The sequence below is a fragment of the Myotis myotis genome, unplaced genomic scaffold (genome assembly GCF_014108235.1).
Source record: "Myotis myotis isolate mMyoMyo1 unplaced genomic scaffold, mMyoMyo1.p scaffold_m19_p_6, whole genome shotgun sequence".
Classification (NCBI taxonomy): domain Eukaryota; kingdom Metazoa; phylum Chordata; class Mammalia; order Chiroptera; family Vespertilionidae; genus Myotis; species Myotis myotis.
The window spans coordinates 71,829,508-71,854,173 of record NW_023416368.1 but is presented as its reverse complement, the minus strand read 5'-3'; the positions used below and the strand labels follow the sequence as shown (position 1 = coordinate 71,854,173).

Here is a 24,666-nt window from a genome sequence, read left to right as displayed (position 1 = left end):
CCTCATGGACAGAGAATTGTTTTTAAAAGAATAGTTTATTGATTTTTAGAGAATGGGAGAGGGAAAGAGAGAAACATTGATGTGAGAGCAAAACATCAATGGGCTGCCTCCTACACACCCCTTACCAGGGATCTGGCCTGCAATCTGAGTATGTGCCCTGATGGGGAATTGAACTGGCAACCTTTAGGTGCATGGATGATGACGCCCAACTGAGCCACACAGACCAGGGCCACACAGAGAATGTTTACCTCAGTAGATCTAGTGGGGATTCAGCAGGAACATCTATTTTGAAAAAGTTTCCAGGTGGTTCTAACATAAGCACTCCTAGCAGTAAGCACTCCTAGAAATGGTTATTTCTGATACAAGGACAACTAAGATAATCTAAAATTTAGAAAATGATCGCACATGTGGCTACTGAGCACTTGAAATGTGGCCAAGTCCAAAGTGAGATGCTGTAAAATACAAACCAGAATTCAAAGGAAAACAATTTAAAGTATTTCAGTATTTTTATATGGATATAATAGATACTAGTATATTGGGGAAAATATGTTCAAGTTAATTTCACTTGGGTGTTTTAAACTTTATATATATATATATATATTTCAGAGAGGAAGGGAGAGGGAGAAAGAGGTAGAAACATTAATGATAAGAAAGAGAATCATTGATGGGCTGCCTGCTGCATGTCCCACACTGGGGATTGGGGGTTGTGCCCGGACCTGGAATTGTGACCTCCTGGTTCATAGGTCAATGCTCAACTACTGAGCCATGCTGGCTGGGCAGGGTGTTTGCAACTTTTAATGTGGCTACTACAATTTAACTTATATATGTGACTTGCATTTATTTTTTCTTTTGAATTTTTAAATTTTTTTAAAATATATTTTATTGATTTTTTACAGAGAGGAAGGGACAGGGATAGAGAGTTAGAAACATCGATGAGAGAGAAACATCGATCAGCTGCCTCTTGCACACCCCCTACTGGGGATGTGCCTGCAACCAGGGTGCATGCCCTTGACTGGAATCGAACCTGGGATCCTTGAGTCCCCAGGCCGACGCTCTCTCCACTGAGCCAAACCGGTTAGGGCAATATTTTTTCTTTTGAATAGCACTCGAATTGAGTTTCAGTAAAGAATTTTCTACAGAAAACGTTAATTTTTTATAACATTTCAATTTTTTGCTGAAGAATCAAAAAAAATTTGTGGCTCACAGAACCAATATAAAAGAAAAAAGAAACAGTGTAAGTGATTTTCTGCTCTCAGTGGCTTCTGATAGAATTTGTGCAAAGGTGACTACTTTTCATTTTGCTCTAAGTACGTATGTTTACGAAAGAGTCAATGAAGGTGAGTTTCCTACGGCTGAAATTCTATCCACCTCAAATACAGGCTCTGTGCCCACAGAAACTCCAAAGCATAGGGTTCCTGGCATCCTTCCTGCCAGGGAACAGCACTCATTCTTCTGGCTGGAGCGAGTCGTGTTCACGCTGCAATGTTTCTGTGTACGTATAATTCAGTAAGTATTTCATGAATTGCTAGGTGCTCAGCTCTGCCTGAGAACAGAGGTCAGGAACTTTCTGTGCTCACACCCTGGAAGGGAAGGCCAAGGAAGGGTTGGCAGATGGGGCAGGGAAGGAACCTGTCGAAAAGGCCTCAAGGTCATCTACGATTCCTGAGCGAGGCAGTGATGGAGGCTGGGGGAGATTGCCAGAGATAAGGAGAGCAGATTAGGTGCCCGGAGGTACTGGCAGGTGCCAGGTGGTGGAAGCACACGCCTGCGGTGTTGATAGTGAAATCAGGCTAAGTAACTGCTTTTCTTTTGGCTCCACGTTACTACACAGAAATGTCAGCAAAGGTGCATGTTCACAACATCAGAGAGAGTTTCAGTTATTGGCAATGTACTCTATTTCTCAATCCTACTCTTGGGAGTGAGTGAAAACAAAATCGAGATGGGACAGGGAACCAGTGTAACACGGAAATTCTACTTCTCCCGCCCAGCTGGAAAAAATGACTGAGGAAGAGCGAAGACATGGGCTGACCTACTTCAACCTCATTCAAAATGTACAATAATACAGGACACTTTGTTTCTTGCTGAAGGGAAGAGAGAACACAACATCAGCTAAGAATATTTGGAAAAAGAAGAGCAATGATGGGTGATGAGGGAGAGACTTGCCTTCCAGGTATTAAAATAAATTCTGAAGTCACAACAACTAAGTTTGCCATCAGTGTAGACAGGTGACAGGTTAATGAAACAAAGTTCAGAAACAGACACAAATATATGTAAGAATTTAGTATTTAATAAAAGGTAGTACTCTGAAACTTTGGATTATTTAATAAACTAGAGGCCCGGTGCACAAATTCACGTATGGTGAGGTCTCTCGGCCTGGCCGGCAATCGGAGCCAATCGGGGCTGTCTTGCCCAGTCCGGGGAGGAGGGACCACAGGAGGTTGGCTGGCCACCGGAGATTGGCTGTGGGAGCACACTGACCACCAGGGGGCAGCTCCTGCATTGAGCGTCTGCCCCCTGGTGGTCAGTGCACGCCATAGCGACCAGTCGACTGGTTGTTCGGTTGACTGGTAGTAAAAGTTGCTTAGGCTTTTATATATATAGATTATATTGGAGCAATTGGCTAACCATGCGGACAAAAGACAGATCTCTAAACTATTCCACCTACCAAAATACATTTTGGAAATTAACAAAGACTTAAATGCAAGAAAGAATTAATGGAAGTGCTGAAAGAAAACAATCTTAAATTGAAGAAGGACTTTCTAAACATGGCATCAAAGGTAGAAAGCAAAACATCATTTGTAGGTTTGATTGCAGAAAAAAAAAGTTTTAATTCCATACTTGCAAAGCCACCATAAAGTTCAGTCCCAGATGGCAGGCTGGGCACAGCTGCCTCTCATCTTCCTGAGAACCCACTTAAAAGACAGGGAGGAAAACCGGAAATAGAGGAGAGAAAGGCAGAGGGCAGGAAGGAGTCTTCCTGGAAGATAGGAAGCAGATAAGAGCTGGCTGGAAGGTGAGCCAGGCTGAAAAGAGGCAGCAGGGATGGGTGTTGATGCTGTGCAGACTAGAGAGGAGAGGGAAGCTTCTGGAAAAGCTCTGAACTCAAGAGTTTCCAGGTGCAGGGCAAGAGAGAGAAGGGAAGCAGAAAAGGTAGAGGTGCTAATATTCTTATTTATATGGGGAGTCGAGAGATGTTGTTGAATGGTAATGAAATAAAGGATCAGGTGCATTATTTCATCAAAAAGGCAAATAAGAGAAGAACTTTTGAACAATTTCAACTACTAGTTGAGTGATGAGTGAATAGAAAAGGGTAGGCGAAATTTGCACCTTTTATATCAAGGAGTAAATAGGAATATTCTATTGTTAAATCAATAGGAAGAATTGTGCATTTACAGCACACACTGTAGTTTTTAATGTTTAGTTTTTTAAATATTTAATCATGAATATTTTTATTTTAAAATACCATGAATAAAAGACAAAACACTGGGGAAAATATTTGTAATGTATATGGCAACCCAAGTGCCCCATCCATCCCCCCAAAATTTTCTTATAATTTGGTAAGAAAAAACAAACACATCTATGAAAAAAATAGGGAAAAACATTAACAGTCGATTTACAAAATAAATATTCAACTGGTCAACAAGTAAATTAAAAAGACGCTCAACTTCACTAGTAATTTAAAATATGAGTTAAAAACAATGAGATTTTATTTCTTTACCTATAAAATTAACAACATCTGAAATGATAATATCCAGTATTGGTGAGGTTTCCAGTTACTGGTAGAAGAGTAAACTTATGTAAACTCTCTAAAAAGCAAATGAATTAATAGAATTTTACATACCCTTTGACCCAACAATTAAAAATTCTACAAATAATTAAAATCCTAAGGAAATCATGAGGGGATGGAGAGAAGTCGGTGGTTTCCGACTTCTGTAATGTCTGCTACGGCTGGACCCACAATGACCCGTTCTTCTCTTTCAGAGAATCTCACTCACCCTGGATGAATGAGTAGCTTTCTTTAGTACCAGGCCACATTCCCGACACTGCGGACAGACCAGGAAAAGCCCTTTAAATAATGTTTGCTTCTCAAGTTTTCAGAAATACAGAAGTGTTACCCTTTGCCCAAAAATCCACAAAAAACACTAGAAAAACAACAACAATTAGTATCATACAGTACCAAGGTTGCTATGAAATAGCAATAATCATGGTAAGAAAGAAGAAAAATCAATGACTATTATGAACTTGATAAAGATAGGGTGTGTGTGTGTGTGTATGTTTAAGAAAGATTTTTCCTCTCCTAGAAGATCAGACATTCATTTACAATAAAACTGTCACTTTCCTCAAAATTTCAAAAGTTACTAAGAGACATAGAAGCATGAAAATTCTCTACCTTCCTATTAAGGAAAGGCCACACAATGGCATCCTAACGGGAGTCGTTAAAAAGATGTTTGTGGGGTTCTGGACGTCCTGGCTGAAGCGTTGCTAAGCACCCCAAGCCAATTAACATGGAAAGTTGTAGGACACCATCAGTAATCACTAGGAAAAGGGTGCTTTTTCTAATGTCCTCTTTGATATTACTTGCTGGTCATCTGCCTGAATGGGAGTCGGCAATTTCACTAAGTTAATACAATGGTAGACTGAATCCTATAGACTGAAAATGAGTTTCTAGTTTGGCTCAGTATAGAAATAGAATATAACCCAGTTCTCTTTGCTCAAAATAGATTGCATTCTAGTCATACAAATAGCTGTGCACTCATTCAAAGCACTTGAATTTTTTTCTTTATTTTTATCTGGATTCCACAAGGTGCATTGGGAACAGCAACTACTTTGCAATTAATCATACGTGGGTTTATATTAATATTTTCCTCTTCCATTTCCTACCCGTGTGACCCTGGCTAAATGCGTAAAGAATTAATTCATTAATTTAATAATCCTAGCTTATACTGGAAAGGATATGAGGTGGTCTATCTAAAAACATATTGCAAAAATAAAAAATTTTAAATATCAGGCAGAAAAGAGAAATGAAGACAGGAAAATTGGGGAAAAGAAGATATGCACAAAATTCTTTCTTATAGGTATTATATAGTTACTAAGAGTAAGTAAAAAATTTGGCTCTGAACTTTAAAGACAATAAAATGATGTCAAAACTATAATTTATAAAACAATTAGGCAACAATTTATTCTGAACAAATTTATTTGAGGTGAGTAGTATCAGATCTCTTTTTAAAAAATATTTTTTAAATTTATTTCAGAGAGAAAAGGAGAGGGAGAGAGAGATAGACACATCAATGATAAGAGAGAATCAGTGATCAGCCCCCTCCTGCATGTCCCCACTGGAGATTGAGCCCGCAATCCAGGCATGTGCCCTGACTGGGAATCTAACCATGACTTCCTGGTTCATAGGTTGATGCTCAACCACCGAGCCACGCCGGTCGGGCACTATCACTGATCTTGAAGGTTTATTGTAAGAATTAAATCCTCTATGAAATTCCTAGCACACAGTAGCTGTCCCATGTTCCTTCCCCCCCTTTCTCTTAAGCTTTTCTGTGCTACATCTCTATTTTAAGCTGAGGCTCAAAAGTGATATTTGAGAAATGCTACTCTAATCCTTTTCTCATCAGAACATTAATTTTATCCCACTGAAATTAAAAGCAACATTCAACACACTCTATGATATAGAATCATAGGATTACAGAATCTTTGTACAAAAAAAAAAGAGAAATAACTATACCCTGCAAAATAATTTCCTTCAGCATCCTTTATGAGAACACATTCACCTCCCACTCCTTAGCATACTCTAATGACCAGATAGGCATAAATTAAAAAAGAATAATAAAATTGCTACTAGCAAGTCGAGGAGAATGTATGCTATTCAAGTAACTAGAATAACAGTCTTGCATATAGAATCCTAAAATAATATGTAGGAGGTTGTCAACTCTCCATTAGTGTGTAATTAGGATTCCCCAGGATAATATGTCAAGCGAGTTCATCATTTTAAAAAAAACATTTAAGTGTAGAAACCTATAGATTTTGGAAAGCAGTATCCAAGAACAAAGGGGTCTTCGAACATGGCAGCACATATGACACATAAAGATAACTGAAAACAATTTTAAGACAAATGAATTTGAGTGGCTTTCTTTCTGCCTTAAATCATCAAGGGGAAATCTGGTTTCCTGAAATGGAAAGACCTGACATGACATTTCGTTCTGTTGGCATGAAACTGTCATGTTACAAAAGGTGAGTGACTTTCAATAGAATGCAATTAGGTTAATTCCAAAGGGCTGCTTCAAAAGTTAGATATATAATTGGTTAGCTAAATGGCGTCCTCATGTACAAATAGAATTTTTATAATTTCTTCAGCTTTATAAAAATCTCTCACTTATCTAAATGGTTAGGAAATGAGTTCTTTGGGTTTTCAGTGTTTGCAGCAACTGAGACTTTCCTATTCTATAAGTAGATTACCAATTTTCTAAGACTTAGAAATCCATAAAATGTGAAAACTGTCCCAGGTTAATTTTAGCATTTGTTGATTGCAAGAAACATGGTATATCCTTTAGTGCCTCACAGTCACTTAGGATAATCCGTTATTATTTCAGAACTATGATTCTCATCTAACCGAATCCTGCCGACAAATGGCTAACTGCAGATTCTGATTTGGTCCACCCTATCCTCAACCCTAGTAGCACCACTCTCCCTGCTCAAAATAGAAGATAACCAGATTTAAGACATAAATTCTCAAGAACTAATTTTTTTTTAATTGAAAAAATGAACATGGGTAAAAAACAGGTGAAGCAAGTTTTACTCTCCTTTGCTGGGTAAGGATACCTATATGGTGGGTGATGATGTATCAGACTCTCACGGGCAAGTCTGGGCCCCAATAGGAGGGACTGAAGGCATCTGGGCTGTGCTATGGTACTAGGCGGTCTTCTGTGAAGAAGATGATGATGGTATGACCATCACCTCTGAGCCCCTCACAGGAGGACATTCTGAGAAGGGCCACAGAGAGATGTATCTACTCTGAGCAATGCTGTGAACACTCCTTTAAGAAGTGGTCTTCTCCCCAAGTGCTATTCACTAAAGAAACAGGTTCAGTAATGTCACTGAAGCAAGTGAACAGCAGTGTTAGGAAGAGTATTCAGGGCTGAAAGCCTGAGTACTGTTAACTGATAAACTTCCCACCTTCCCTGGGTAAACTAAGTAAGACTCCCCCGCTTTTCACATTTTTATGATTCTAAAAACTTAACCAAAAAAAAGGAGAGAGCTTTTCCTTTAGATATTTTTTTTTTCTGAATTAAGAGGACAGATAATAATAGCCAAATGCAAGAAGAAATATTTTACTCTCAACTAAAAGTGTTGGCTTGTATAGGCCACTTCTCTTCATTGTATTCTATTCCACAGTTGTGATGTTATGGAAATTCAGGTTTTTAAGTTAGGTGTATATTGCTGGAGACTTCTCACTTTCCTCATTTCCTTCCTCAAATGCAGAGGCCTTGGCTCCTGCTACACCAACCCGCATCTGCTTCCTCCTTCCCCTAACCACTCCCCAGAATGCAACAGGGTGAGGGAGGTCAAGAATTAACCTGTAAACCATGCACTAAGCTCCATTTAATCCTTTCCGCATCCCTGTGAAGGTGGTACAATCTCCACTTTACAGATCAGGGGAGGGCGAGGCTCTGGAAGATTAGCTAATATGCCCCAAATCACCTGGGAGCTACTGTAAGAGGGTGGATCCGGGCTCAGATTCAGCGTCTTTTGGCTCCAAAGCCTAACCACTTCCCACCATTGTGCACTCCACTTCTTCACCTCCACCTTCTCTGCAATCAGAGCCAGGACATCCCTGAGTCTGGGCTTTGGGATGACCCCAAGTGAGGCGGGGCTAGCCAAGACCGAGCAGAGCAGAGGAGAGCACACCTCCCCCTTGCCTACACTGCTGCTGGTACAATTCCCAGCCAAGAAGCAACTATGGTGAGAGCATTTGTTCTTTTTTTTTTTTTAATATTCAAGAACACTAGGTACTACGGAATCTAAGCTCAAAACAAAGTAAGAACATCTGATGACTAGTAGCATAATAATTTTTCATCCCTTTACAGGAAAGATTTGAGAAAGAAGAGAAAGACCATTTTCTGAATTAAGTTGATTAGGAAATGAACTATTTGTATCAAGCATGTGTGGTCCAGAATTTATCAAAACCGTTCCTAGGCTCTATTTTTTCCTCATATACATGACATTTCTTTACTGTTCTAAGAGAAAAATGTTATAATAGCCTTCAGATGCAATATAAATTTCTTAAAGCTTAAGTTATAGAGATTTTTCATAGCAGTATTATTTTGTTTAAGACAGGAATAAAATTTCAGTGATAAGAGTTTGAAATTCTTTTTTTTTTTTTCAGAACTTGCAAAAAAAAAGAAAAAGCATTCATGGAATTAGAGCCCTACTACTTATATCCTGGACAATATTGGAATGACAGTTCCTTCTGCAAAAACAACAAAAAAAAGATGACCTAAAAATTTCACCTTCTCTGAAACACAAATACCTCTCAAATGTACCTGTAGATGTCTGGGCAAAGAACCCAGCTTTAATATACATCCATCTGATATTTAAACAACAGGAATGAATAAAGAGAACGTTAGAAAGCAAAGCAAAGTCCACAATATGGAATGGGCTCTGAGGCTAAGCCATTATTACACCATTGCGCCATAATCATCAAACTAAATTTGTTTTCATGACAACCAAACAACAATCTTCATATTACCAACAAACAGTGCCCGTGTCTGCTCCAAATTCCAAGTTCTTGTTAAAAGGTTATGTGCAACACTTACAATGCTTTCATTTTAAACAGCTTTCATGCACTCCAACTTCAGATTCTCTCTATTAACATGTGAGCTAGGAAACTGGAATTAAGTTCTGTGTAACTTAATGTGATGCACTGCCCAAGAGTTCATTTTGCCCTATTAATCATGGAATTGTCAAATAACTATAAATATCTCATTCGCGTCAGAAAGCAAGTAAAGTAAGCAGCTGAGGTTATTGTTTATTTCCGTATTAACTTGAAGACAGCTACTCTTGGCACATTTTAGCTCTGGGGTTTAAATTAAAATGCCAACAGAAGCCACATGGTGATGTGTATTCTTTTCCCTCATTACTAAATCCCCCATGACATTTTTCAAAGCTTCGCGGGATTCCATGCCAGATCTAGTGTCTACTGTCTAAGAGGCTACACACATGAGTAAACCAAGGGGAAGTTCCTTTCCCTACTTCATCCAAGTCATCAACTTATTTGCATAGCTGTGTAAGAGGAACAACATTCATCGTAAGCATGGGACAAAAAAAATTCTTAACAGTAATTACAGATAGTGCACGAGATCAGTCCGGGTAAGGACAGCTATGCTCCGACACTGAGAAATTATCTACAGGATCTGGTGTTCCTAGGGAAGAAAACAGGTTTCCGAGTTACACTCAGATATTGAGGGCGCAGGGCAGTGTACAGGGTGGTTATGTGCCACTTGTGTTTCTTTGCAGAATGATCCCAAGATCCTGCAGAAGTTACCAAGTTTACTCCAGTGAAGATGGAGAACCAACTTAAGCATTTCAAGGTCTTTGGGAAGGGACAGACATTAGGTCCAGAGAACTGTCCCAAATGGGAAACACTTCAAAGTTAGCCTCGGACTACAGCCAGTCACTCAGATTTCCTTCAGTTTTTGGAAGATTGCTCTGCCTATCCCTTTTATAGTAGTTTTTCTTTTTTAATGAATCACAGACACTAGGCATAAATAAATTCAAGAAAGCCTCAAGGAAATCTATGAATGAGAATTTCAGAATGGGTTTGGAAAGGAAAATCTAAGCTGCATCCCTCATCTACGAGGATGAAAGAATGGAAGTCACGCTCTCTTGCATAGAAATAGCTGTGGCATGGGTATAAGACAGAATCCAAGACTGGGCTGACCACTATTCTCTCATAGAACTGTCGGACTCTAAACCTTCCAACACGAACTTTCCAAAGGAAAACCTTATGTCCAGTACTGTACTGTGTAGGGTAGTAAACTATTATCTCTCAACTCCGAACCCACCCTTCTATATTCTGCTCTACAGTCTGGAACTCTACAGACATTTCTCCTTTAGGCTTCACCAACAAGGGCTTCTAGAAGGAGACAGGCTGGCAAAAGAGATCTATGTTCTTTGCTTGCTGTCAAAGTCAAGACACTTCACTATGGCAGTTGGAATGGTTCTAGTTTCTAGCACTTATCCAACCCAGCTCCATCCTCCAAACAGCCTCATTATATTCTAGAGAGCAATAGGAAACTGGCCAGGGCCTTCCAAGACCATCCCTAGAGATCTGAACCCCAACTTGCAAGGCCCTTCCTATAAGCTTCTAAATTCTGATAATCCCAACTTCTTTATTTTCCCACCCCCGCCACCCTAGGGGTGGTAGCTCTTCTTGCAATCGCTATCTGTGTTTCCTCAGTATTCCCATTTTGTTTTTTCAATTCTTCAATACACTGTGCCCACTGTAAGACCTACCTCTTAATGCTGCTATGGGAATCCAAACTTTTGCTACCTCCTCCAATGACCCATAACCCTTTCCATGGTTTCTTGACTATCAGCAGTAAAGGGGCCTGAGAATGACTTGGTGATACCACATCTTCACCAACCCTGAGAAGTCCATACCTCCTCTACTTCTGAGAGTGGATGAAGCATCTGATGCAGGAAGTAGGGACTGTTCCAGTTGGTAGAAAAAAAAAGACAAGAAACCACTGATTCTATTCACACCAAATAAACAAAAGTGGAAGAATTTTAATAATCTGTCATAATTCCAAGGGATATAAATTTACTGAACACCAATATTAGAAAGCATTGCTTGTTGATAATGGGTACATACAAGAAACTCAAAACCTGGTCCTGTTGATGTGAACTTAGCAAACAAGTCTGAAACGAGTTTTGGAATCAATAGTTAATCAAGTAATAAAAAAATAAATTTTATGTTTGGGTGAGAAGACCAAACCTACACCAGATACCAAGAGCATGCTGACCTTTTTAGAGAAAAAAATGTTAGGTGGAACTAAAATTTGAGCTAATGTGACTTTTGACCTTTGCTTTTACTTTATCACTAAAAAACAATGCTATTTATTACCTTAGGGCAAAGACTACTATTCTTCCAAATATCCTTTCTCTCTTTCTCGCTCATTAATCACCTCTTAACCACCAATTTTCAGGTATGAAGATGGCCACCCAGAATAAAGATTTCCAACTTCCCTTCGAGTGACTACTTTTTGGCCAATGGAATGCAACTGAAAGTGATATATGTACAGATGGAGGAAGCTAGCGCCCCTTTCTGTTTCCTTCTTTCCTACTGCTGGAGTGTGGACAAGGTAGGGAAATCTCAAACCACACACCTGAGAACCACTCTCTAGGAATCTATATATATACAAGCCTGAATGACCAAATGACTGAATGACTGGTCGCTATGACACACACTGACCACCAGGGGGCAGACGCTCAACACAGGAGCTGCCCCCAGCGGTCAGTGTGCTCCCATGCCAACTTTCTGCGGCCAGCCAACCTCCCACAGTCCCTCCCCCGGCTAGCGAACCTCCTGTGGTCCCCTCTTCTCCCCCCGTCCCCCCCCCCCCCCCCCCCGGCCAGCTGCCTTCACCTCCCTCCCCCACCTCCCGATTGGCCCGGATCACCAGCCAGGCCAAGGGACCCCACCCGTGCATGAATTTGTGCACCGAGCCTCTAGTGACAGAATAACAATGGAGAATGGGCATGGTCCCTGATGATGTCATACAGGGGGCTATGAACAGTTGCTGGATCAGTTTGAGTGTTTATGTAAGGGGGGGGGACCCCTAACATTTTAGATGTCTGTCTGCTATAGTAGTCAAATCTATATTTTAATGATATAAATTCCAAATATTTAGTTACCAGGCCTTAACATTCACATTGAGCCCATATAGCTAACTGATCATTGAACTTCTGGTCTGCTCTTCCTGTATTTCCCAGGGAAGGTTGGGATGGTGGTGGAAATTGTCTGTTTCCCAGCAGGTACCATACAGACTTCCAGAGGTGTTGTGCACCCTGACTACAGAGTGAAACTGGTCAAGACAGATGATGTTAATTTGGTACACAGAAGTTTCTTAGAGCAAAGAAAGACTATCCATGATTACTGCAGGGAGTTTCCAAAGGAAAAGGTGGCACTTTCAGTGCAAACTTTATTAGACTCATATTTTAAGAAGCTTCACTCAATCTTGCCTATGCAGAAAAATGCACCCACATAACATACAAGGCATGGCTTTGGCATTTTATGTGCCTGCGAAATGTTTGTAAAAGCACTTATTTGGAGACCTGCTTTGAAATGAGTTTCTAGCACCTGAAACATAATTTAAACACTGAACATGGGTCTACTGCTATATGAACATAAATCTAATAACTATTAAAACCATTTGTCTCCCAACCAAAGTCAAGGAACCACTTTGCTGGGATTCCCTGTGACAAGAGAGAAATTCAGAGATGTCCTAAATTAAATTACAGCAGGCCAGAGCGTGAGAGAGAGGCAAGAGCTGCGGACCGATTAACAACAGACTGCTCACAGTCCTGCCTGTATGTTGGAGCTTTGAAACAAGTTCCAGGCAGCTGTCTAGAAAGAAGCAGAGACCACCAGCTGCCACCCTCCTGCATATGCGTGAATTCAGGATTGTTGCCCACGACCAATAAAAAGTAGTAACTATTTCTTCCTTATGGACTGTGCATCTATCCCAGGCCTGCCCCCACTTCACCTTCCCCCCTCCCATTATCTGTAGTCAATGTCAATTCTTTCAAAACCACTTACATTTGTCTTCCCCAGAACATGATGCATGAAAGAACCCAGCAGCTCCAGGAAGGCAGGCACACTGCCTTCTCCATCCAGCTCTGCTGCTGGGGGTTTCAGCTGTATGTTCCAGGACCGGCTCCTTTTCTGACTAGCATTTGGCTCCATAAACCCTTTCTTTTAGAAAAGCTTTTGGCCTGTGTGGAAAGATTTTTGTTTAACATCCATATAAAAGAAATTCCTAAATACAAATACTTAGCAGATTCACTGGGCTGCCGAGACAACGGAGCAAGATGTAGGTTACTGCCTAGCAGGGGCTGTTCTAAACGTAGTTTAACCCATCAGTAGGATTTTTCTACAATTGTAAAATACTGTGCATGGTAATTTACAACAGAACTGAAATCATTTCTGATAAACAATACAGCAAGATCAGAGAGCGGTGTCCCACTGGAGAGCAGTAAAGAGAGTATGACTGTTGATGTCAGTGTTTCAGAAAATGATTACACGAGTTCCTCAAGTCTGAGGATTAAGAATGAAGTGCAGGTCTCACTGGGGGTCATGACCAGGACACAATGAGTATTTGTCAACTGAAAATAAGCCACTGGAACTTGAACCTCTCTTCTTTAGGAGAGTAAGACCAGAGGCTAATTAGCAGGGGCCCAAGGGAGTAGTGTAATACAGGGCCTGCTCTCCAGGAGCTCAGGGACCAGCTGGGGAAGCAGCCATGTGCTAAAGAGTATTATGGCCGTTTATAATCATGCACCATAATGAGGATCCTTTCCTGAGACTGGAGATATCAGTGTGGTCTAAAATTGTTAAAGAAAGCTTCAGAGGAGAGGTGGAACTCCGAAGGCTGTAAGAAGATTTAGATAGCTGGATGCTATGCCAAACAGGGACAGAGTGCCATGGCCTAAAGGCAGAATTCAGCAAGCCCAGGCAGCTAGATTCCTGCCCTGGAGACAGGTGCACCTATCCATAAAGCACTGGCTAGTGACATAACGCAGGTAACGCCCTTACTGATTCAGCTTTTAGCAAACTCTAAGACTGAATCAGTGACCCTCCCTGCCTCAGAGGGTGGGCTCTGCAGTCAGCCTGGGTTTGAACCCTGGCTCCATTACCTACAAGGCCAGTGACCCCAGGCAAGGCCTTTAACTTTTCTAAACTGCAAATCTCCTCATCTGAAAAATGTCAGAAGATTAACTTGAGAAGATAAACATGTCTAACAGAGAGCACAGTAAGAATTCAATAAAAGTTCCTTATTAGTACTTAATGTTTACCCACCAATTTTCAGACACATTTTTGGCTCCCTTCATGGGTAGAAACAAACAGTGCTGACCTGTTACAAAAGTATAAATAAATATGCAAACAAAATCTGTGTGTGAACTTAAAATTAGACTCACGGTCATAGAAAAGAAGCCACATCACTGTGCAGTGAAATAGGTGTAGTCTAGCCAAGAGGTGACTAAACATAAGGGCATAATTTTCATTGTTATTTTTTAAAATGTTAATAATGTGGAGGAAAATATTTGAGAAAATACAGAAATGGCTGCGTTATACAAGTAGAAAGAAAAATTCTTCACAACAATGGGAACAAGGTTAATAAATAAAATTAACAATGCACTTACCACACAGCATAATTAACCCCATGGCAGTGACTTAAATTTCTTAGTATTTAGTCTTTAAGCAGAAGCTTAAAAGCTTTAGAGCAGTGGTTCTCAACCTTCTGGCCCTTTATTTTTTTTTTTTTTCTTTTCTTTTTTTTAAATTAAATCTTTATTGTTCAGATTATTACATTTGTTCCTCTTTTTTTTCCCCCCCATAACTCCCCTCCTCCCAGTTCCCGCCCCACCCTCCGCCCTCACTCCCCACCCACTGTCCTCATCCATAGGTGCATGATTTTTGTCCAGACTCTTCCCGCATCTCCCACACCCCTTTCCCCCCCAGGAATAGTCAGTCCATTCCCTTTCTATGTCCCTGATTCTATTATAATCACCAGTTCATTCTGTTCATCAGATTATTTATTCACTTGATTCTTAGATTCACTTGTTGCTAGATGCATATTTGTTGTTCATAATTTGTATCTTTACCTTTTTCTTCCTCTTCCTCTTCTTAAAGGATACCTTTCAGCATTTCATATAATCCTGGTTTGGTGGTGATGAACTCCTTTAGCTTTTCCTTATCTGTGAAGCTCTTTATCTGACCTTCCGTTCTGAATGATAGCTTTGCTGGATAAAGTAATCTTGGTTGTAGGTTCTTGGTATTCATCACTTTGAATATTTCTTGCCACTCCCTTCTGGCCTGCAAAGTTTCTGTTGAGAAATCAGCTGACAGTCGTATGGGTATTCCCTTGTAGGTAACTGAGTTTCTTTCTCTTGCTGTTTTTAAGATTCTCTCTTTATCTTTTGCTCTTGGCATTTTAATTATGATGTGTCTTGGTGTGGTCCTCTTTGGATTCCTTTTGTTTGGGGTTCTCCGCGCTTCTTGGACCTGTAAGTCCATTTCTTTCACCAGGTGGGGGAAGTTTTCTGTCATTATTTCTTCAAATAGGTTTTCAATATCTTGCTCTCTCTCATCTTCTGGCACCCCTATAATTCTGATGTTGGTACGCTTGAAGCTGTCCCAGAGGCTCCTTACACTATCCTCGCATTTTTGGATTCTTTTTTCATTTTGCTTTTCCGGTTGAGTGTTTTTTGCTTCCTCGCATTTCAAATCATTGACTTGATTCTTGCACTCCTCTGGTCTGCTGTCGGGAGTCTGTATAATATTCGTTATTTCAGTCCATGTATGCTTAATTTCTAGTTGGTTCCCCAATATAAGATCGAGGGTCTTATTAGTTTTCTTGTAGATCTCATTAAGTTTATCGGCGGCTTCTAAACAGTTCTTGAGAGACCTTAAAAGTGTGGTTCTGAACTCTATATCTTCCATTGACAATTTTGTCCTGTTTCTTTGTCTCCGCATTTTGTTATGCTTCCTTGGTGCACCCCCTAGTGGTCTTTGTTCGCAGTCTTATAGTTAAATCTTGATTGTTGTAGCTAATTCCAGGGAGGGTTTGACCTCCAGGCCAAGTGGCTATGAGAATCAGCTGTGTCAGCAGTGAGAGAACTTCTGTCCTCTAGGGAGGTGCTAATCTAGCCTTTGCCTGAGGCTATCCGGCAAATGCCTGTGTGCAGGGCTTGGGCGGGGCAGGTCGCACAGGATCAACAGGGTGGGCCGGAGAGAGCAGTTATGGCGGCTCTCAGTCCTGTCCCCAGGGGCTCTGCCTCTCTGAGTCCCAGCACCCGCTGCAAAGCTCGGAGAGAAAGCTGCACTCGCTCTGACCGAAGCCAGACAGTCCCGCTTCTCCCGTTTGAGTCTGGGTCCCTAAAGACTCGCCCGGATCTGGAGCTCAGAGTCTGCGACTCCCTCCCGATTGAAAACGCCAACCGCGCCCTCCGCCGCCAGCCCGCTCCGCGCACTCTGCACCTCAGAATTTGACTTCAGCACTGCGCCTCCTCTGAGTGTCCGTATGCGTTTCTCTTTCCTCCTAGTTGTAGGACTTCCACTCAGCCAGCGTTCCTGTGGTTCTGGGTGATGTCCCTTCCGTTTTTTGGTTTCACTTTTGAAGTAGTTGTTCAAAGCAGCAAACTCCGGCGTTAACCTATGCCGCCATCTTGGTTCTCCCTTCTGGCCCTTTAAATACAGTTCCTCATGATGTGACCCAACCATAAAATTATTTTCATTGCTACTCCATAACTGTAATGTTGCTACTGTTATGAATCGTAATGTAAATATCTGATATGCAGGATGGTCTTAGGCGACCCCTGTGAAAGGGTCGTTCGACCGCCAAAGGGGTCGCGACCCACAGGTTGAGAACCACTGCTTTAGAGTGTTCAGTAACTGAAACTCAAAATTAAGTTGTGGACTTTCCTAGGGTGAAGAATAAGAAAGAGGGTGAAATAAGTCACTGCCAAGAAAAACTGCTCTTTCAGTATTCTCCCTCAGATCACTTCTGCTTTTCTCCACTTAATTGTTGGCTGAGCAAGGAAGCACAAACTAGTTTCAACAGCAACTTTTATAACTTCTTATAAAAGTCAGAATCATACCTATACATTTTGAAAGGAGCAGATGAAAAACAATTTTGCAAATGTGTTGTACACAGCAATTTTGGAATTTCTTTTTTCCTGATCTTTAAACCACTCAATACTAAAATTACCAGATGTTAAGATTTGTTTACAAAACAGTATATATCCTAGAAACAATATAGAAATTAAAATATTTCTACAGTAAAATAAAAAGGCAATCTACAAATTAATATATACATTATATAAAAAAATCTTGATAATTAGCTTTGAATAAGATGGGTTATAGGTGATTCTTAGTTTCTTATTTGCTTTCATTTTTTTAATATTTTCTACAATGAACATACATTTACATTCAGGAAAAAGGACTATATGTTAAAGTACACAAATGATAGTATTTTCCTCTTTCAACATATTAGAACATTGGTACATTGAAGGACATGACTTGTAAGCCGAATGCCTAGAGGTCCAGGAGAAAAGACAATATTCCACCCCTTTTCACCTGTAATGCAAAATAATGAATGCATAACAAATTTGCATAACTTCATTATTTTAATTCTTTTAACTGCTCTCGAAACTATGTACAAATTATGATGCTCATACAAGAAGGGAAAACAACCTGTATAAAACTGCCAGGTACACACTGCACTAGGAGCTCTCATAAACTTACCCTGGTGGAAGCACAAGAACATGGCTCTGAGGTAGATTTTATGAGGAAAAGGCGGCTTGGAGAGGTGAAGTCACTAGGTGAAGCTCACTAAACTATTCACAGGGTTTCCACCAGGATTTTAACCCATGTCAGAGTCCATGTCTACTTTTACTATACAATGATGTCAGCTTCTATTTGTAATCCACCAGGTTGTCCTTAGGGAGCTGTATGTTATACAGTAAGTCAATTAAACATCAATATAACTTCCCCAGGATATTTAGTATTCATGGGAATTAATATTCAGAGTTTTCAACCCAATTATTTTTAGAAAGAAAAAAGATGTATATGGTTTAGATACCCTCATCCTCCCTACCCTCTCCCCCAACACAAATGGTTGGCCTAAACTATCACCTTGTACTACAGCAAAGCTCCCTCTGCTTTTATTTATTTATTTTAAAATATATTTTAACTAGAGGCCCAGTGCACAGACTGATGCACCAGTGGGGTCCCTCAGCCTGGCCTGTGCCCTCTTGTAATCCGGGACCCTTGGGGCGATGTTGGAGAGCCCGTTTTGGCCTGATCCCTGCAGGCCCGATCCAGACAGGAGGGAGCCCATCCTGTGCATTGAGCGTCTGCCCCCTGGTGGTCAGTGAGCATCATGTCAACCGGTCATTTAGGCATATATCTGTCTATCTAGGTGATTCTTAGTTTCTTATTTACTTTCATTTTTTTTATCTATCTATATCTATATCTATATCTATATCTATATCTATATCTATCTATATCTATATCTATATCATCTATATCTATATATCTATTAATTTCAGAGAGGAAGAGAGAGGGAGAAATATCAATGATGAGAGAGAATCATGGATCGGCTGCCTCCTGCATGCCCCCTACAGGGGATCGAGCCCTCAACCCAGACATGTGCCCTGACCAGAAATCAAACCGTGACCTCCTGGTTCATGGGTTGATGTTCAACCACTGAGCCATGCCAGCCGGGCACTCCTCCTTTTAATAGCACTTCCTACTTTACTTCCTATACACAAACCCTAGTAAGGAATACTACAATCAATGTCAGTATACTTTCCCTAGGGATCTTTTTTATTAATTATGGACTTATTTGGGTTTTTCAAATTCTCCCTAAGACAGTGACAAAAAAAGGGAAGAAAAAGAAAAACTACTAAAATATCAGATTATTCCAAAACCATGAGATTGCCGAATTTCTTGAACTTAGGGTTTATGTCTCTTACTTGACTAGCATACAGTTTGGGTAACCACAGAAACTGTTACCATTGACACAGGACAAGCAGAAGCAGGAGATGGGAAGGCTAGGTTTACACAAGGAAATGAAAACCTCCCCAGCAGCCCTGATTTGACCTTCACTACTTCCTGGTAACCAGACTACAGTACGAAATTTTGAGTTCAGTATTCCTGAGCTGCAGCTTGGGCTAAATATCCAAAATATTTTAACTCATTAGGCTGACTGGGACAGGAAACATTTAATCAGTGTTACAAAATCATATAATGTAGTGCCTGTATTCGTAGAGAATCATGGAATTCGCTCAGTGAAGTAATTACAGTAATCCAAGTCCTAACCTCCCCAAAATGAATTTTTCCACTTTTCTTTTTGCAAGCTACTGATCTTTACTCCTAGCAGTAAGTTAGGCATCTAAATGGCATTGTCCTTTCAGGATTCCAGGTGCTACTCCGTAAACATTTAATGAGGTCATGCCCACAAGTACATGTTTCCACAGAGCAATGCAGAGAATTCAATCAGCCTCAGGCTTCTCTGGGCAAGAAGTTGATTTGTAAATGATAATAAGCAGGTTGAAACGCAGCAAATTTCTCATGCTTTACCATAAACCAGTTAAAGCATGGTGGGTTTTGTTTGTTGTTTTACTTTTATGGGTGTCAGTCATCAATTACAAAAAATATGGTTGTGAAAAAAATTGTTATTGAATTGGAGTGACATTGATTAACAGAATAATATAGGTTACAAGTATACAGTTCTATAATACATCAGCTGTATGTTGTATTGCGTTTTCAGCACCCCAAGTCAAGTCTCTTTCCATCACCATTTATGTTTTTAGATACAGTGGGGCCTTGACTTACGAGTTTAATTCGTTCCCAGACCGAGCTCGTTAAGGAGCTCGTTAACTCAAATTACTCTATCAACTCAATGCAAAAAATCCGCGGAGAGACAGCTGGTATCTCAAAAAACTTGTTAGTCGGGACACTCGTAAGTCAAGGCCCCACTGTATGTATTTGCATATCCGAAATAAAAACAGCTAGGACTATTAATACTGGCCCATGGATACAGGACACAAAATAAGCAAATCAAATATATATCTAGATGGAAGGCACTAGAAATAAATCAGGAACCTGACTTCATGATGCATTGTGTATGTTCTCATCATTTTTACTACTTAACTCTGAGAAGTGAACCAGTGCTTACAGTCACCGATGAGAGGTGGTAGAAACAGAAAGGAGACTGATAGTTCAACTTTCAGAATATTAACACTTCAAAGCAACAATAACACTGTTCTAAATCTGTTGTTCATTTTTTTTAAAAATTTATCAGAAAAATGTTCCACTTACAAATTTACATGTGATTTGATTTTCATCGCTGCATATATGAGGCAATTTTTAATTGCCCATGCCAACCAAGGAAAACTCCCAGTCTTTGAACAGAAAATCTCTTGCAAGGAAACCAACTTTCCAATCTTTCTTCCATTCCTCCTCGCTATTTCACAGGAAGCAAATGCTTCTCAAAGCATTCTGTTTAAGCAGTGAGGCACGTTTCCAGATCTTAGCTATTGTCAATTGCGCTGCTATGAACATAGATAGAGGTGCATACTGGTATATTCTTTCTGATTGGTGTTTTGGGTTTCTTAGGATATATTCCTAGCAATGGAATCACTGGATCAAATGGCAGTTCCATATTTAATTTTTTGAAGAAACTCCATACTGTCTTCCATAATGGCTGCACCAGTCTGCATTCCCACCAGCAGTGCACTAGGGTTCCCTTTTCTCCACATCCTCACCAGCCCTTGTCATTTGTTGATTTGTTAATGGCAGCCATTCTGACAGATGTGAGGGGATACCTCATGTCATTTTAATTTGCATCTCTTGGATGAGGTTTTCATATGTCTCTTGGCCATCTATATGCATATCCCATGGACACAGACAATAGTGCGGTAAAGACCTGGGGCAGGGGGTGGGTGCAGGCTAGATGGGGTCAACAGGGGGAAAAAGGGGACATCTGTGATACTTTCAATAATAAAGATAAATATAAAAAATAATAATAAATAAAAATAAAAGCGAGGCATGTGGCAGGAGTTGTGGGGAGGGGGTACAGAGATTACCAAGGGAGAATAAAGTTTAAAAAAGTTCATTATACCTATTTTAGAAATATACTACTTTCTTATTAGGAATGAGCCATCACAAGAGTTATGGGTATGACAGAGGACTGTGAAGCTTCAGTTATCTTTAATTAAAAAGAATTGGGGCTATTCAGGAAATGCAACCCGAGTGTGTTAGAAAATTATGAGTAAGCTGCTAGCCTCATCTGTCAAAGGCTACATGCTGTGTGCCCAAATGGCAGGCTTGGCTTTCCGAGCTGCCATGGCTTATCTAGCTACATGACTGACATTTTTAACCTTGAAGGAATTGTTCTCACATTTAGGACTCAAAGAAACTGACCAACCACTCAACAAATGTCTCACCATCGAAGAAAGGAATCCTCTGTCCAGAGGGAGAAAAAAAGTAGTTCAATAGATTGCAGTTATTTTTATGAAGCCCTGAAGGAACAGTAGGAAAGGTATCAAAATTCATTAGCAAACAAAAATACTGAACAGATATCTAGACATTACCTTTGCAATTACCTTAAGTTTCAGATTTTCTACAACCTTAAAAACCTATTCTTTGTCACTTACAATGTTCTTTTAGCTACTCTCTCTGCATTTTATCAGTCCTTCCAGTCATAAATCATCACATAAGACATGTTTACTTTTAAACACAAGTACCTAATATTTAAGATAAAAAAACACACACATGCAAATCAGAATACATGCTTCAAGCCATTCACTTGATCGTCAGGAAGTAATTTTTGCCAACACATAACAAAGATTTAACATTTACTTTTCTCTTGGTGTTAGCAGTTAATTGAGCAGAGGTCAAGGACGCTAACTGCCTCTTATGAAACATGATTGTACGACCATGAAGCTATTTATTAGACTGTCGGCTGTGATTTTCTTCAACTTAGTCACAAGTATAGGATGCTCAAGCAAGAGTGGCTGGCACTCTTCCCGCGGTAGCAATTTATGGAAAGTAAAATGAAGCCACATTCATTAAAACTACCCTCGGAATTCAAAGGAAGATGCAGGGGGAAGCAGTTTGAGAATACTGACGTGGCCTCTACATAGTTTCACCCACACTTTGGATGACACCCGTGCTTTCCTCAAGAGCAGGCCCTGAGAAAAGGGGTCATATTTTGGGCTCTATTATCTTTGAAGGTTTGATATTGCTCTTCAAAAATTTCCAAAGTTAACAACGGTGCTACATTTATTTTAAAATGTGTGCTGGGTTTTAGAGTCTAAATGGTAACTATGAAAAGAAGAGTAAGGGTTATTTTAATTGCACACAGAAAATGTACCAAGGTATTTGGAAGTCACCTTCTTTTAGCGCATTTTTAGGATACAGAATTTTAGAAAACTACAGTAGCTGCTAAAAGCATTTTTCTCTTCACCACCCACTAGAACTTCCCTGGACTGCGAGCAACTTTAATTGGCCACCACAATAAGAACACTCTCCTCCAACCTTCTTTTACAAATACTGGACTTTGAATTTCCTCAGAGGCCACCATGCAGAGAGCAACAGTTAATGAAATTGCATGCCTATATTTCCCAATTCTACCAGTCTTTGCTTAAATGTTAAAATGTAATTATACATTTTAAGTGATCAAAATTTCCAATCTCGACAGTGGTGTTTTAGCTTGAAAATGAAACACCCCACCATAGGAGAAAAATCTGCATGTGTAAAGTAATAAGATTTCAGTCATTTTCAGGCCATTACATTAAAAAGCACTTTGTAGTCATTTATTCTGTACCATAATTGAGAGCTTATTTGCCAAAAATCTAATGGGCTTTTTATTCATTTTAAATCACCCTGGCAAGAGTTAGCCGACTTGCAAACAGTGGGTTCTAAATGCTTTCTTTCAAAAGTAAAAAATGAAACATATCTATCAGCAATTGAATCTAAAAAAACACAAAATAAACCAACAAGCAGAACAGAAGCAGACTCAGATGCAGAGAACATCTTGATGGTTGCCAGATGGGATGGGGGTTGGGGTGAGGTGGTGAAAAAAAAGGTGAAGGGATTAAGAAGTACAAACTGGTTGTTACAGAATAGTCATGAGGATGTAAAATTCAGCATAGGGATTGTAGACAATGATATTCTAATACCTATGTGTGGTCTCAGATGAGTACCAGATTTATCAGGATGAGCATTTGTAAGTTACATAATGTCTAATCACTGGGGTGTACACCTGAGACGAATATAACACTGAATGTCAACTGTAACTGAAAAATAAAAATGATTTTAAAAACCGCCTGTAAACAGATTGTAAAGGTAACAAATACTAAGATTTACATGGGACACCTTTCTATATTAGAGATTAAAAGACTAATTTTGTCAGATTAGTTAAATTTTAAGACACATGATGATCAGATTGTCTGATAAGAATTTCCAGAAGAAATATTGGAGGGAGGCTGGATTTAAGTCATTCCAAGTAAGCATAACTAAAACCTATACCTAATAAGCTAAATATTTTAGAGAATGTCTAAATTAGGTACATGGGTTGACATTGACAAAGAACCCCAGTATAAAATACTGCATTGTAAATTTTTCTAGGCAAATATTTTCCATCACAAATACCTACATTTCATAGCAACATTAAACAATCAAGCAAATAAAAATATCTGAATTTACTTAACCCCACCAGACTGTTCTTGAGTTATTTTTTAAGTGTTTATACAACTGACTAATAAACTATAAATCTAAATAGATATTGAATCTATATATCGTGCTCCTCCCTTCCAATTTTCTATATCTGAGTATCTCTGTTGGGTATTTTTTATAGCTGGCAGGAGGACATCCCCCAAGGGGTCCTTAGCGCTGTCGGGGAGGCAGGAGAGGCTCCCGCCACTTCCGCTGCACTCACCAACAGTGAGCCCTGCTTCTGGCTGAGCGGCACTCCTCCTATGAGAGCACACTGACCACCAGGGGGCAGTTCCTGCGTTAAGCATCTGCCCCATGGTGGTCAGTGCGTGTCATAACAACCAGTCGTTCCACTGTCCAGTCGATTTGCATATTAGCCTTTCATTATATAGGATTCTGGCAATATGAAATTTGTGTGAATCACCGATCCATTTGTTTTGTGGTAGGGCCACAAGGGACTATTTTTCCATAACAGATTTTAATAAACTGTAAATGAAATATTTACTTCAATGGACTAAAATTATTTCAAGCGCAACAGTAAATACTGACAAGTAATGAACCTTTAGAGCACTTCAAACATCGTGGCTTACAACTTTATTTTTTATAAAAGTATAACTGTACTGTAGCGTTCAATTTTTTCTATTTAGCTTTTCTAAAAAAGTTTATAAAAAAATTCTCACAGAAGCATAAAGATAGTGCACTGATGTTATGATATCACTTCTTAACAAGTGTTCATTCCTAAAATTTTGTAAAACTGTTTAAAAGGGTCTCCTGCTACACTGAGAACCGCGTCCACTGTTTCACTTCAATAGCTGGACTCAATGCGTCAGACTTAACAAGGGCTCCAGCTGGAGAAGGCTTAGGCCTCCACACAGTTACAAAAGCGATTTGCAAACCTGCCTCACATGACAGAGACTCTCTCATCACAGGTTTTTTTGGTTTTTTTTATGTTTTTATTAAAAAGGAAAATCAAGATATTAAAGATAATTACAGATAGTTTAAAAACCAGAAATGCTGATATATCCACCTTCTCATAGAGTGACAAAGTTTTGGTAACTTCTCAGTTAGTATCTATTTAAGACGTACTTATTCTTTAATTAATACCAATTCTTTTAATAAAGTATACACATACCAGTAAATATATATTTTCATAGTAA

The 24,666-nt window shown here is 39.7% G+C and overlaps 1 protein-coding gene across 7 annotated transcripts in view; it reads right to left on the bottom strand.

The window, feature by feature from the left end:
* GALNT7 (polypeptide N-acetylgalactosaminyltransferase 7) overlaps positions 1-24,666 on the bottom strand; it is a 133,991-nt gene that overhangs the window by 96,644 nt on the left and 12,681 nt on the right. The window contains exon 1 of one of the 7 annotated variants that reach the window (XM_036314944.1): positions 12,824-14,492. The exons of 4 other annotated variants lie outside the window; for them this stretch is intronic. In XM_036314944.1, coding sequence (XP_036170837.1) covers positions 12,824-12,970 — 147 coding nt within the window. In that variant the 5' untranslated portion in view covers positions 12,971-14,492. Of the gene's footprint in view, positions 1-12,823; positions 14,493-24,666 lie in introns of those variants that run through there. 2 more of the 7 variants (XM_036314947.1, XM_036314946.1) reach the window with 2 other exon arrangements.